The sequence below is a fragment of the Sapajus apella genome, unplaced genomic scaffold, assembly GCF_009761245.1.
Source record: "Sapajus apella isolate SASKATOON/1434 unplaced genomic scaffold, GSC_monkey_1.0 scaffold171, whole genome shotgun sequence".
NCBI lineage: Eukaryota > Metazoa > Chordata > Mammalia > Primates > Cebidae > Sapajus > Sapajus apella.
Window position 1 is genome coordinate 108,726 of NW_022437111.1, and position 15,384 is coordinate 124,109.

Consider the following 15,384-nt stretch of genomic DNA (forward strand, 5'->3'; position numbering starts at 1 on the left):
TTCCAGTCTAACCAGTGGTCTCTGAGGTCTCCTCCTGCTCAAAAACCTCCTGATCTCTGCCTCTGTCAGAAACCGCCTGGACTGCACTCAGTGCCTTCAACATCCATGGCTAATGAAAGATACCAAGAACATGGAGGCCAAGAAACTCTCCAAGGACCGGATGAAGAAGTACATGGCAAGAAGGAAATGGCAGGTAATGCGAAGATCATTTTGGACTGGGATGTTACCCCTCATATTTGTGTTATTCAAGACACTTTCATACCCAGCTTTCCCTGGCCTCACACCAAGAAAGTTTAAATTTGTTTCTGAAGTAGTCTAGGACCCATTTAGGCAGCTGATTCAGGTACAGTGGTGTGCTTAGTCCTGAGCACAGAGTCTCTTTGTCAGGGAGATAGGATGGATTCTTAGCTTAGCTGTCTCTCTGTTCCTGCTCAGCTTTGCCCCAGAGGACTCTTAACCCTTACTCAGGTCAAGCCACTGATATTTTGTGTCTTCATGGCTTGGGATGAGCAACATCACTTTAAGGTCTATTTGTCAACCCTGAGAATGGGATGGTAGTATGATTGTCTCACATTTCTTTATGATGGAGGAGGAGGGCACATGATCTAAAGAGACAGACAGGGTTCCACCATCTAGGAAGGTTGTATGTTAATAGCCATGTGTCCTTAGCAAGTGACGTAACCTTGCTGTGAATTTGTTTTCTCATCTGTAAAACCGGAATAATAGTGGTACCAACTTCACAGCATTGTTGTGATAATTATATGAGATCATCCTCATGTGGCCTTCAGTAGTACAATGCCTGGTACATGGTGAGTGTCCAAAAATGATACCAGTTGCTGATAGGTATTAAGGCAGACCATGTGTCAGGGACCATTTAAAGCACTATTGATGCACTAAATCTTTTAACACTAGGAGGCAGGTACTACAATTATCCCCACTTTACAGACAAAATTGAGGCAGAGAAAGGGTTAGGAAAGCCATCCAGGATCACACAGCTAATAAGCAGAAGGGCCAGGATTCAAACCCAGAGGTTGTCTGTAAAACACATAGTCTTAACCCCAAAACTGCCTCTCATAAAAGGCACGAGTAGATAAAATTATTATCCAAAGCCACAGGGTATTTACCACCATCATCATCTATTTTATCATTTTTATTATCACAATTAAAATTCTTAGGCTGCTGGACTGCTGGAAAGGACATGGTTTCTTTTCTTCTTCTTCTTTTTTTTTTTTTTTTTAAGACAAAGTCTCATTCCGTCACCCAGGCTGGAGTGCAGTAGTGGCATGATCTCAGCTCACTGCAGCCTCTGTTTCCCAGGTTCAAGCGATGGGGAGGACATGTTTTCTACACTCAGGGACCATGTAGTACAACAGGGAACTGAAGCAACTAGACATGAAAGGACATAACACACACCAAAATGTACAAACTATCTGTATAGCTCTCCATAGCCATGGGGGTGTGTGGATAGAATGGACCTGATCACACCCAGAATTGGATGTGATGATGAGGAAGTGCTCCCAGGCACAGGAGTTTGAATTAGGTGTGGAACCTGAACCAGAACACACAGAAGAGGACAGCACAGGTGGAGAAGGCCCAGAGGTGGGAGCTGGACACTGGGCTGGGCTGGACAGCAGTCTTTTAGCTGGAGACTCAGGGTACCTAGGGGCATTGGGATTGCCTGGGTGGCAGAGAAAATGGAAATCACTGTATTGGAGACTACTGGTCATTTGCCACACCAGGTGACTAAACCACAGTTGCCTCAAAAAGTAGAGTATCACACAGAGTTTGAGAGAGGGAGCGAAGGCAAATGGGGGTCAGAGTGGAGTTTAAGGATCCACCATTCTGAGCACATCTCAGCTGTGCTCCTCCACACTGGAAGTCAGTTCCTGGCTAGGCCCCTCATGGGAAGGTTTAGGTGGGTCTCCAGGTCTCCCTCAAGTGCAAGGTGAGTTCAAACATCTGTAGCTGCTTACCTTTTGGTGCCACGGGGATCTGAGTAGCAAATCGTTTTTTAAAAAGGTGGGGGCGTCCGGCCAGGCACAGTGGCTCACGCCTGTAATCCCAGCACTTTGGGAGGCTGAGTGGATCACGAGGTCAAGAGATTGAGACCATCCTGGCCAACATGGCGAAACCCCATCTCTACTAAAAATATGAAAATTAGCTGGGCGTGCTGGCATATGCCTGTAATCCCAGCTACTCAAGAGGCTGAGGCAAAACAATCACTTGAACCTGGGAGGCAGAGATTGCGCCACTGCACTCCAGCCTGGGTGACAGAGCAAGACTCCGTCTCAAAAAAAAAAAAAAACAAAAACAAAAAAACCAGTGGGGGCATGGGGGCATCTACAAAATCAAAGGTCAGCTGTATTAATAATCCTGTGGCCAGCAAGTCTCAAAGAAATATTTCTGGAAAGGATAGGGAAGCTGATATCAGGGCGGGGCAGTCCTCAGAGCAGCGAGTCTAACTGGATTTTGCTTGGCTAAAGCTATGGGGTAAGGGGCAGCCTTTTCACCTGGGAACATCTGCAGATGAACCAAAGCCGGGAGGATGCCTAAACCCTGGGGCTAGGAGCAGAAAAGAGATGAGGAAATAGGAGAGGAGGCAAACGGCATTTTTCAGTTAAATCAATGAGAGAATCATAAGTGGTGTTGATTTTTTTTTTAAAGGGACAGGGTTTCATGCTGTTACCCAGGCTAGAGGGCAATGGTACAATCATAGCTCACTGCAGTCTTGACCCCCTGGGCTCAAGCAATCCTTTCATCTTGGCCTCCTGAGTAACTGGTAGCTGGGACTACAGGTGTACACCACCACACCAGCTTATTTTTTTTTTTTTTTTTTTTTTTTTTTTGGTAGAGACAGGGTCTTGCTATGTTGCCTAGACTAGTCTTGAACTCCTGGCCTCAAGCGATCCTCCTGCCTTGGCTTCCTGAAATGCTGAGTGCCCAGCCTATGCTGATATTTCAATCACCTATTTTTTTTTTCTTCTTGTTTATATTGTTATTAGCCATAGGGTTTTCTGGAAGGGCTGGGGAAGGAAAGGGTAGAATTCAGAGAAGGAACCTTAATTTTATATTTTAGTATAGGTGGAGGCATTTGGAAATGATTTTTCCATGAAATTGCACACAAAAGTTGTCCACAAAAATCCCATTCAACGAGTCCCTGAAAAGTAGCTTCCCTGGTAACAGCTCTAATATTTCATGTGACATTGCTTCTTCAAGGAATATGTTTTCCACATTTTAACTGCAATCACCAGGACCTTAGCTCCCCTTGGAATATGGGGGTTGCCTCTTGCAGCTGCCAAAGTTCTGTGCGGTGGGGTGGGGTGGGGTGGGAAGGAGTGGGCTGTGGGCGGGGGCAGAAGGAAAGGAGAAGGGCAGGCTCAGGTGGCCCAGAACTCTCAGCAGCTGTGCCAGAAAAGGCACCTTCTTCTCGTTGTGGTGTAGTTTTCATAAAAAGCCCTAGGAGGAATGAAGTGACGTGGAAACAAATCCCTACAACAAAAGCTAGGCTGGGTACAGGTGACTGATTGTATTATTCATCTGAGAATGAAGTTATTTTGAAAGAAGGTCTATTTTAAATTTATATTAAAAGAATTTTACAAAGATATGTTGGAAAGGTGTAGCAATGGGGGCAGGTTAAGTTGAGCAGATTAACAGGGTTTCTGCATGCACACTGGAAGCAAAAGACTAGACATTAGAGGCCCGTGGGCTGCCATCTTTATTTTCTGGGAACCATAAAGATCCCAGCAGTATGGACCAAGGGCAAAAGGGGAGAAAACACTAGACTCAGTATAGCACAGAGTATTTTTGGCCATCCCATTTGGATGGTATGCACTGCTCAGGGGAAATGGTTGGTATTTATTGGGGGCTTTTATGGCTGGCTGGTGTACGGGAACCAGCTTGCCGTATGTTTACCAGGGAATGTCTTGGTATTGGCACCAAAAGACCCTAATTCTGGGAAACTCCATAGGCCTGCCTGAGCAAGCCAGGATGGCTGGCCACGCCCCACCCCCAGCTCTCCAAGGGGCAGGGAATTTGTGGTGCATTAAGGAGGCTGGTGCCCACCAGGGACACAGGAACCCAGCCTGGGCAATCGCCCTCAAGCAAGAAAAAGACTTTCTCAAAATGAAGGGAGAAATTACAAAATTAAAACTTGGCTGTTTTGATGTTTCAAAACTTTCTAAAGGTCTTTGGTCAGTAAAGCAGCAACCAATTGTTGGCTCAAAGGCATAAAACTGGAAAACTAGAAAATACAGATATATTTGTTTCTAGTTCTGACAAGTAACTTCCTCAGCAATTTTTTCACAAATCAATTTCCAAATATTTTATGCTGATATCTCCATCTTTTAGAAAAGCTCTCCCTATTTGAGACCTATTTATTTGTTAATATATTTACTACTTCCTCTGAAATACTATAACTTTTTTGCCTCATTCTGATAGCTTCATATTAGTCATTTTGTTATGAAATAAAATCTGGAAAAGACATCGTCTTTCTACACCACCCAAGTGAAGACAGTCCTGATCAGTCCCAATCCTGATGTCTGGAATTGGGGAGCCCATGGGCTCAAGGCAGGTGTTCCCTGCTACAGATTTATGGATATAAATCAGAGTCTTTCTGTAGAGGTCTGGAACTGCAGGGAGATTGGAATCTTCTGCTCCAAGGCTACTGAGGCCCAGAGAGAGGAAGTGATTTGCACAAGGTCTCCAGCAATTACAGTTAGAGAACTAACCTGTCCCTTGTTGGGAACAAGCCCTCTGAGTTTAGAGGCTCCTAGCCCAGGACAAACCAATCTGTGTTGGATAAAGGGAATAGGGAGCAGAGAAGGGCAGTCCGAGAATTGGGTTGATTAAGAAGCAGGCTGGTCTGATATTGACTACACAGGGAGGGCTGTCATGGCTGGTACCATCTCTTATCTGTTCCTGAGGACAGGGAAACCTCCCATGGGAAGAGCTGGGTCTGTCCACACTCCAGTTAGCACAACAAACAGATCGACCATACCACCAGTAACATCTCCTAGAAGAGCATGAAAGGTTGCCAAGTGGCCTGAACCTGCAGGGGCATTTTCTGCAGGGGCACATGGTGGTTCTGCACACAGTTAAGTTGTTCAGTTGTCATCTCTCACCATTGTCCCCTCCTCATCACCTCCACCTGGGACTGCCTGGATTCTGTTCAGTGACCCAGCCTCACTGTGACGGCAGAGGCCAGAAACATACCCACACCACACAGTGTGATGTGTGTGAGAAGGGACGGCCAGGGGACAGAGCAAGGTGGGATGTCTGTCTGAAGTGCATGAGAGTGGTCTGCAGCAAGGACAGCAGGAGGCATGACAGTAAGGTCATCCTGCTTGCAGCAGTAGGTTTCCTCTTTAACCATACACACAATTTTCAGTATGTTTCCTTAGCACCCTGAAGTTATTTACTTTCAAAATGATTCGTCTTTTTACTGAAGCTTACTGGCTTTCCAAATAGCCCTAAATTGTGAGGCTTTACTGAAGTACTTGAGCATGTGCAGTGAACTCAGGAGGAAAATAGCTTTGCCGGCAGAGTTTGAGGTGCAGTAAGTACAAGCCATTTGCCTATGAAGAGGCTGTTTCCTTCCTCTCTCAGGGGGCACAAGTAGCCAGTCTCTGGTGGCATCTGCTGTCTGGATGCACAGCTTTTAGATGCCTAAAAAAGATGTTTTGGGTGCAGGGGTGGAAAGACTTGGTTGTGCCTTAGTTTTCTTATCTTAGTCATTCCCGTTAACCTTAGAAAAAGGGTGAAAAACTTACTTATTGAAAGATAAGAAACAATAAGACACAATTGTACATAATTAGGGATCCTATACTTGGTAGAATTTTTACAATGTAATTTCATCTCAAGTTCTGATCCTTTTCAGCAGAAATTCTGTCCTCTCCCAAGTCTAGTTGCCGAAAAGTAAAGTACCGTTGCCTTGTATTTCTTCGATGCTTCTTTTTGGTGCCTGAATGCACACCAGGAAAGAGCTCCCCTCCAGAGCTTCACTGCATCATAGACTTGTGCTGGGGCCAGCCAGAGTGTTTCTCAAAATCTCTGAAGTATCTGAATTATAAACAGCGCTGAATGGGACCTTGGAGATCATCTTGTCCAGCCCCTTCTTTCCAGAGAAGGAAACTGAAGCTCAGAGTGGTTAAGTGACTTGCCCAAGGTCAATAGAATGCTTTGTTATTATTATTATGGTTATTTATGCATCAGGACTTGAGGGATCTGTAGTAAGTATCCTCTTGGCCAATTAAAATCACATCGCTAGCATTGTTTTACGAGAAACAGCCCCGCTAGGCCCAGTCAGCAATAAGTCTTTGGAGCTGTCTCAGCCTGCAGTTGCTTTATATAAACTATCCCTTTTATGGGAGCTGAAGCACTGTATGAAAAGGGTTTTTGTCTCATGTTGACCTTGTTTAGTCACATTAACACACACATCAGCTCCAGGCCCCATTCCATTCTCTGAACATCTTCTGACACACTGACAGTGCTGAGCAGAGCAAGGTTAGGCTCGCTCCTCTGGCAGAGCCTTGGCTCCCGGGAGGTCCTCGTTCCGGGGAAGAGCTGCTTCTCCAGGGCTGGGCTCTACTCCCCACAGCCCCTCGCACTACCCAGCTGGAACCAGGGACAACGCCTGAGTCCAACCCCCGTGTCTATTTTCCAGAAAACGGGCAATGCTGTGAGAGCCATTGGAAGGCTGTCCTCTATGGCAATGATCTCGGGGCTCAGTGGCAGGAAAGCCTCAACAGGGTCACCAACCAGCCCACTCAATGCAGAAAAACTAGAATCTGAAGGTAAGGAGAGGTTTCTCTAGCCAGCTGGTGAGAAAGAGAGGGTTGGGGAGCAAAGGGGCATTTTGAGGTTTTGGTTGGTTTTGTTGTTGTTGTTCTTTTTTTTTAATATGCCCTACAAGTATAAATTCAGAAGTAATTTTGAGTTGCTCTGGCAAATACTAAATCTAATAATTATTCTTAATTGTTTAACTTAGGCTGAACCATTTTTAGAGGGAAAGTTGTTATTTGTCTAATAGAACTAGATGACCTCAGCTATGCTTTTTCACATATTTTGTGTTAAAATTAACACAGACTTTATTAAAAGCTTCCTTTGTTCTCATTACAAAAGTTATACTTCTATTTTAATAGGTAAAAATAAAATTAAAATTACATGTAGTTGCATAAGATTTATAAAATACTCTATCATCTTTGTGGTTTTGTTTTAAATAAAAATTAATTCATATGGTCCACTTTTTTTGCCATTTCTCATGCTGCTGAATCATGTCATTTGAACTGGGCAGTGGGATTGGCAGGGCCCCTCCTGGAGACCAGTAGGGTCAGTTACTTGTCCACTGCCTTTGAGATGCTGTCCCATCGATCTCCTCAGTGAAAGCCCCAGCCTTTCCTTCAGGTGCACAGAGGGCCTGGCCTTTATCTTCTGGAGGTGCCTCATTTGGCCAGAGACACCTTCTGTCTCTCCTTGTCTGGTACTTTTTGTATCCACAGGTGAGAAGCTGAGTTTAGATCCGTTTGATGAGCAAAGGTAGGGTTATTGGTGAGGCCAGTAGCTGCCTGCTCTGGAGCTTCCTTGCAGCCAGGGACAGAGTCTGCAGCACACAGGCCTGGTCCCTCCTCAGACACTCCTGCCCCTCCTCAGATGACCCAGACATAGCCTGAAGGGAAGGAAGGACATACAGATGTCCCTCCAAGTTACAGCTTTTCCCTGAATCAATCCCACATCCTGGTCCACAGTCACACAGCATGAAGGCAGTATAAGCATGGACAAAGAGCCACTGGCAAGCTGAAGATGCTGCTAGGACCTGGCTCCTCCTTTCTAAAAAGCAGGTGAAACACCTGCTACAGAAGGAGGGCAGAGGGATACCAAGAACAGGAAGGCTGGTGAGGTCCTGCCCTGCTCAGATACTCTCAGCTGAATCCTGAAGCAGCATGAAATGCAGCCAGAAATCCTTTTTAAAGATGATTTCCCTTTTCAATATGTCAGCATAAGGGAAAGGAGGAGGCTGAACATTTCCTCAGTTTGGGCACAGTTCTCTCTGCTGCCAAAAACCATTTGGCAGCAGGCCAACCTGTCCCCAGGAGAAAGGCGTACTTATGATTCAGTTCTCAAAGCTGCCTTCTTGCTAAATCACAGCGACTTTTTAAAAAGTTAGTTTCTTGGAACTAGAGGAGAGGAGAGAACAAAGAATGAAGAAATGGCCTGGTCTTCATGTCTGTCTTCTAGAAGATGTGTCCCAAGCTTTCCTGGAGGCCGTTGCTGAGGAAAAGCCCCATGTAAAACCCTATTTCTCTAAGACCATTCGTGATTTAGAAGTTGTGGAGGGAAGTGCTGCTAGATTTGACTGCAAGATTGAAGGTAAGTTGTAGCTGTGCTTTTCTTCACCATGAATAGGGTGTGGCTGGATGGCAGGGCCCACACCATGCACCCTGGGCAAGATGTCAGTTCTGTGCCACCGGGGGCAATGAGAAACCACCAAGCTTTGAGGGAAATTGGGTCAGCAGGAGCTGGTCATAAAGGGCAATTCCCTCTACTACCACCTCCTAAAGGCGTGTCCTTCAGTCACTTCCCCAGGGGGCACATTTGAAATTTCACCTACTTACACCAGCCACTTAGAACTAAGTTTAGAAATGGCCTTGCATGGACTTAACCTGGCTTTGGAACATGCTTAGTGAAACGGGCTTTGCAAACTGCTGAAAAGCATGTGACTTGCCCATAGGAGGCCCTCAAAGGAAGGCTGGCGCAAAGGCATAGGATGTGGAGTCCGCAGGCTCTGCTACTCGTCTGCAGGCTGTGACCTTGGACGGTGGTCCAAATCCCCTGGGTTAAGATCCCTCAGCTGTAAGATGATAGCTAAGTCACAGATTGCCTCTGAGAATCTGTGAGGGGACATATGTGAGAAGGGGGAACCTTTTAGATCTTGTAAAGATGTCATGGAGTAAAGGGAAAAGTTGTGGGACTGGCAGGTACAGAGAGAGAGCATGCAATGTGACTTCAGACTGAGGCCAGTTGGGAGCCAAGAACCAGGGACGAAGCACTCAGTTGGTGCCATCTTCCCCAGGTTGCTTATCTGCCTGCTGGGAATAATGCAGTCATGGAACTGTCAGTGGTCAGAGCTCAAGGGATCTTAAGGGGTCATGGCATACCACCTGAGAAATGAGCAAAATTGATGACACAAAGTGTTTCCATTTCCATAGATTGCAACCGTCTAGAAAGAGAAGGGACCAGATAAGGCAGGGCCCTATGCCTCAAGTCTGTGACTTTCACCTGCCAACCAGGGTGGTGGGTTATCGCCTATTTTGATCCGACCAAATAAAGCACAGTTTATTAGGCAACTTTCCCAAGGCTGCATAGCACAGTACAGCAGTCAGAACAAACTGTGCCTCCCACTTTCTGTTATTCTCCAGCAATGTGACTAGACAATGCCTTTTGAGTAAAATAACCCAAAGTTAGGAATGGAAAAAAATAGTTTTTCTTCTGCATCTTTATATTATCAAAGTGCTTTGTGAATGCTTCACCTACCATAATCATTTTCCTTTCTTCATTCAATTAAAAGAAAGTGGATATGCTGCCTTTGATATTGTAAAAATTCTCGGACTGGGGATTCTGCTGAAGGCTCTGGAGCCACTGCTTGCAATTCTCACCATTACGATTGCATTTGGATCTTCTGAAACTTTTTTCCTTTTTCCTTTTTGGATGTTTTAAAATAACATAATGATTATCATTTTGTACTTAGTTTTCTCTTTGGGATTGTTTCACACTTAATTTTCTCTTTGGAATTCTTTTGTTGGTATTTATATAACTTTTGGCTGGAACTCTGATGAGAAATTAAAGCATATGGATGCTGTTTTGATAAAAACAAAATGGAAACTATTGCACTGAGAGTGCAGGGTGTGGGAGTGCAGGGTCTTCTATGACCAGTTCTTTCTGACTCAGTTTTCCTCATGGTCTGGCTGTTCCTAATTGCTTTGAAAAAACAGTTTCCAAAATTGTTTTGAAAAAAACAAAGTTGAAAAGAACATTAGAATTCTTGATTTCTTAGGTATAATTTTTATTCTGGTTAGGGCTTGTATAAGCCCATTTGAATTGCTATCAAGGAATATCTGAGGCTGGGTAATTTATAAAGAAAAGAAGCCTATTTGGCTTGGTGCCAGCATCTGCATCCAGAGAGGCCTCAGGATGCTTTCAATCATAGCAGAAGCAGCCATGTCATATGGTAAGAGAGAGAGTGAGAAAAAAGGATGTGCCACTTTTTAACAACCAGATCTGCCTGAACGAACAGAGCAAGGAAAGACTCACTCATTACCTCACAGAGGGCACCAAGACATTCAAGAGGGATCTGCCCCCATGACCCAAGCACCTCCCACCAGGCCCCACCTCCAACACTGGGGATCACATTTCAACATGAGATTCAAGGGGCACAAATATCCAAACTGTATCAGGGCTACAACTTTTTTCCTATAAAAATACTTCTCCAACGTTTAAGAGAAAGTCAGGTGGAATATATTGTATATTTTTAAAGGTATGTGTATATATATTACTTTAAAAGGGGGATACATGTATATGCCATATGCATGCAACCAAAATGTACAATGTTGGTAATGCATGTGGACATATATATGTACACATATACTTTAAACATATATGATATATATGTAATTTATATGCCTGTATATTTTATTTTTTAACGCTGAACTTTGCAGACGCATGACTAATCCATAAAGGCTAATTAGTGAAGTCCGTTTCCAATTGTCCATGGGCAAATTACCTGCCTTCGATCACAATAAGACAAATATTGCTTTCTTCTTCTTAGCAATATTGTCAGCTCCCTTAAATTGTTTTATATAGTGTTATTAGCTTCATTGAGTTATAATTTATGTAACCATAAAACTTACCTATTTTAAGTGCATAATTCAGTTATTTTTAATGAATTTATAGTCATGCAACCACCACCACGATCCAGTTTTAGAACATTTTCATCACTCCAAAAAGATGCCGTGTTCCCATTTGTTTTGACTCTTATTTCTCATTTAAATTATTTAACTTAAACTATTATACAAAATCAAAAACTTAGGCTGGACATAGTGGCTCATGCCTGTAATCCCAACACTTTGGGAGGCCAAGGCAGAGAGATCGCTTGAGTCCAGGAGTTCAAAACCAGCTTGGGCAACATGGTAAAACCCCATCTCTACAAAAAATATGAAAATTAGCTTGGTGTGGTGGTATGTACCTGTAGTCTGAGCTACTCAAGAGGCCGAGGTGGGAGGATCACTTGAGCCCGGATAGTGGAGGTTGCAGTGACCCAAGATCATGCCACTGAACTCCTGCCTAGGTGACAGAGCAAGACCCTGCCTAAAAAAAAAAAAAAAAAAAAAAAAAAAAGTGTATTTTCAGCCAGGGGCAGTGGGTCACACCTGTAATCCCAGCACTTTGGGAGGCCAAGGCAGGTAGATCACCTGAGGTCAGGAGTTAGAGACCAGCCTGGTCAACATGGTGAAACCCTGTCTCTACTAAAAATAAAATTAGCCAGATGTGGTGGTGCATGCCTGTAATCTCAGCTACTCAGAAGACTGAGGCACAAGAATCTCTTGAACCTAGGAAGTGGAGGTTACAGTGAGCTGAGATAGTGCCACTGCGCTCCAGCCTGAGTGACAGAGTGAGACTTTGTCTCAGGAAAAAAAAAGAAAAGAAAAAAGAAAATTGTATTTTCAATCTAAGAAGGTATTCGGCTCTAGGCATATAGAGTTGGAGTTGGAGCAGTATTTCAGGTAGTACTCTATTTTTTATTTTATTTTTTTGCCATGTTGGCCAGGCTGGTCCTGAATCTCTGCATGCCTTGGCCTCCGAAAGTGCTGGGAGTACAGGTGTGAACCACCATGCCTAGCCTCAGGTAGTACTCTGTGTCTGTTTAAAGGTGGGTAGGTATGGTGGCTCACACCTGTAATCCCAGCACTTTGGGAGGCCAAGGTCGGAGTACCACTTGAGCCCAGGAGTTCAAGACCAGCCTGGGCAACATAAGGAGACCCTGTCTCCACAAAAAAATTTTTTTTAATTAGCCCGGCATGGTGATGTGCACCTGTCGCCCCAGCTACTTGGGTGGCTGAGACAGGAGGATTGCTTAAGACCAGGAGGTTGAGGCAGCAGTGAGCCATGTTCATGCCACTGCACTCCAGCCTGGGTGACAGAATAAGACCCTGCCTCCCTACCCCACAAAAAGTGAAAGGTGGGATGTTTAACTGAGCATAGTTGCTTGTTCTTATAGTCCCACTACTCAGCAGGCTGAGAAGGGAGTAACATTTGGAACCAGGAATTAGAGCAACAGTGAGCTATGATCATGCCACTGCACTCCAGCCTAGGCAACAGAGTGAGACTCAGTGCTTAAAAAAAATAAAAATAAAAATAAAATTTAATAGGTGGGATGTGGTGCTAGTTCAACATGTGCAGGAAATGGAACAACTTTAAAATACTCTATTTGGGGTTTCAGATATTGGTATTTACAGGACATGCCCATATTCTAATATAGATATCAAAACAGTTGATAAAGGCCAATATCAAAATTTTTCCCTTAACCACCTTAATCAATAGTGGTAGCTTAGGAGTTGCTTGCATGAGTTGATAAGAAATTTTGAATAACAGTTCCTGCAACTTGTGTTCTCTCCCTGTGATGCAGGATACCCGGACCCCGAGGTTGTCTGGTTCAAAGATGACCAGTCAATCAGGGAGTCCCGCCACTTCCAGATAGACTACGATGAGGACGGGAACTGCTCTTTAATTATTAGTGATGTTTGCGGGGATGATGATGCCAAGTACACCTGCAAGGCTGTCAACAGTCTTGGAGAAGCCACCTGCACAGCAGAGCTCATTGTGGAAACAATGGAGGAAGGCGAAGGGGAAGGGGAAGAGGAAGAAGAGTGAATCAAAGCCAGACAAAAGCAGTTTCTAAGTCATATTAAAAGGACTGTTTCTCTAAAACTCAAAAAAACTCAAGATAGCAAAAGCACCTAGTTGTGATGGATTATCTAGTTAGGTCATTTCTGGGTTGATTCTTCAGCAACAGCAGTTGGTACCTGGCAGCGTTATTGATGGGCATTAATCTACCTTAGCGGGCACTTAAGATACTAGTGCCGCTAGATTTCATTTAGGGAAATCACCAGTAACTTGCCTGACCAATTGATTTTAGAGAGAAAGTAACCAAACAAAATATTTATCTGGGCAAAGTCATAAATTCTCCACTTGAATGCGCTCATGAAAAATAAGGCCAAAAGGAGGGTTCTGGGCCACAGCTCAGCCCAGAGGGTCCCTGGAGACAGGAGGCCTTTCTCTCCCCACCCCCTGACTCCAGAGAAGTCTGGGTTTTCTCCCAGTACTGCAGCACTTCCTTCTGAAAGCAGTTGAGCCATTCTAACTTATCAGGCACACTTGATTCCAAAGTACACTGCAGATATTCAAACTCTCTATTTCTCTTTCCCCTTCCACCTGCCAGTTTTTCTAGATCTGAACTTGTCATGAGTTTAACCATTAGCAACATTATGCTTCTTAAATTCTGAAGACAGGTCCCCTGCTCATGGATGACTCTGGCTTCCTTAGGAAAATATTTTTCTTCCAAAATCAGTAGGAAATCTAAACTTACCCCCTCTTTGCAAATGTCTAGCAGCTTTAGACATTTGGTTAAGAACCCATGGGGGAAAAAAACCCTTGCTAACGTGGTTTTCTTTGTAACCAGGATTCATATTTATGTTGTTACAGAGTATCAGTTCTGCATGTGTGGTAAAGATTTTTGTGTTTGAATGTAGGAAAAACCAGTTTGCTGAAATGTTAGTCTTAATTATCTATTGGCCACTATGAAACAGATTTCAACTGATAAAGAGCTGGAGAACTCCATGTACTTTGGAATCTTCTCCAAGACAGCCAGAGTTTAATTCATCTTCATTCTCAACACTCTCCAAAGAACTTGACCTACCTTATGGGTTCCATATCTTTCTTCTTAAATGTGCATCAATCATGCCTTGCCCTCAACCTTTAAATATATTCTTAGACCTGGTAAATGCACTCAGACTTGCATCTTTAGGAATTTTTAACTTTCTTTCACTACATTGACACTTAAATTTTTTCTTTATAAAACTTTCTGAAGGTCATAAACAAGACCATAATTGATAGACCTGATACATTTCCTCTCTGTGTGTGTGTGTGTGTGTAACATTCCAAATACTTTCCCCCCCACTGTTTGTAAGGTGCAGCCATTTAATATTTTAAGGGACTTTTTTAAGAGTTCCTTAAGAATCAATTTAAAATTACTTCAGTGCAATCCTACACAGTATCAGCATTAGAATTTTGATAGTAGTCTTACGTTATCTTCCATTCTATTTTTATCTGCTTTTTGCTGCTAATTTCAAATTGCCAGTATTTTTCCTTTTGCTTTTAAAATAGTTACAATATTTTTCATAATAGCCACAGTATTGTCACAGTTTATAAAGGGGTTTTATTTGATTTAGAGCATTCAAAGCTTTTCTCCATCACTTTTAATTGTGTTCAGAATATAACCTTTGTGTGCGTGTATGTTGTGTGTGTGCATGTGTGGTGTATATGTGTGTTACAGGTTAATGCCTTCTTGGAATTGTGTTAATGTTCTCTCGGTTTATTATGCCATCAGAATGGTAAATGAGAACACTACAACTGTAGTCAGCTCACAATTTTTAAATAAAGGATACCACAGTGCATGCTGTTTGTTCAATCTTTGCAGACTTCTCTTTCTTTCCATGCTACCAGTTGTAAAGGACACAGATACATCTTGGAAATGAAAAACAAACACTGTGGTGCATAAAAACAAACATAAATGTGGTGAAGAACTGGCTTATGTGTTTGTGTTTTACCATAGAACAGAATGATTTAGAGGGTTCTTGTTTATATAGATAGCCTAATTTACACATTTAGTTCAATATTTCTCTTGAGCATCAGTTCAGTACTATATCATTCTAGAAGGATATCTTACAGAGCAAGGGTCCCCAACCCCCGGGTATGTGGCCTGTGAGGAACCAGGTCATGCATAAGGAGGTAAGTAGTGGGCGAGTTAGCAAAGCTTCATCTATATTTACAGCTGATCCCCATTGCTCAAATTACCGCCTGAGCTCTGCCTCCTGTCATAACAGCGGCGGCATTAGGTTTTCACAGGAGCACGAACCCTATTGTGAACTGCTCATGTGAGGGATCTAGGTTTCACGCTCCTTATGAGAATCTAACACCTGATGATCTGTCACTGTCTCCCCATCACTCCTAGATGGGACGGTCCAGTTGCAGGAAAACAAGCTCAGGGCTTCCACTGGTTCTACATTATGGTGAGTTGTATAATTATTTCATCATATATTACAATGTAATAATAAT

General features: G+C 43.4%; 1 protein-coding gene across 6 annotated transcripts in view; it reads left to right on the plus strand.

Annotated features, from left to right (window-relative positions):
- Positions 1-14,739, plus strand: part of MYLK (myosin light chain kinase) — a 120,307-nt gene extending 105,568 nt beyond the window's left edge. For 2 of the 6 annotated variants that reach the window (XM_032267751.1, XM_032267752.1), the window contains 4 exons: positions 70-193; positions 6,662-6,791; positions 8,233-8,364; positions 12,677-12,988. In XM_032267751.1, coding sequence (XP_032123642.1) covers positions 70-193; positions 6,662-6,791; positions 8,233-8,364; positions 12,677-12,921 — 631 coding nt within the window. In that variant the 3' untranslated portion in view covers positions 12,922-12,988. Of the gene's footprint in view, positions 1-69; positions 194-5,355; positions 6,502-6,661; positions 6,792-8,232; positions 8,365-12,676 lie in introns of those variants that run through there. The other 4 variants (XM_032267750.1, XM_032267749.1, XM_032267754.1 and 1 more) reach the window with 4 other exon arrangements.
- Positions 14,740-15,384: the final 645 nt, after the last annotated feature.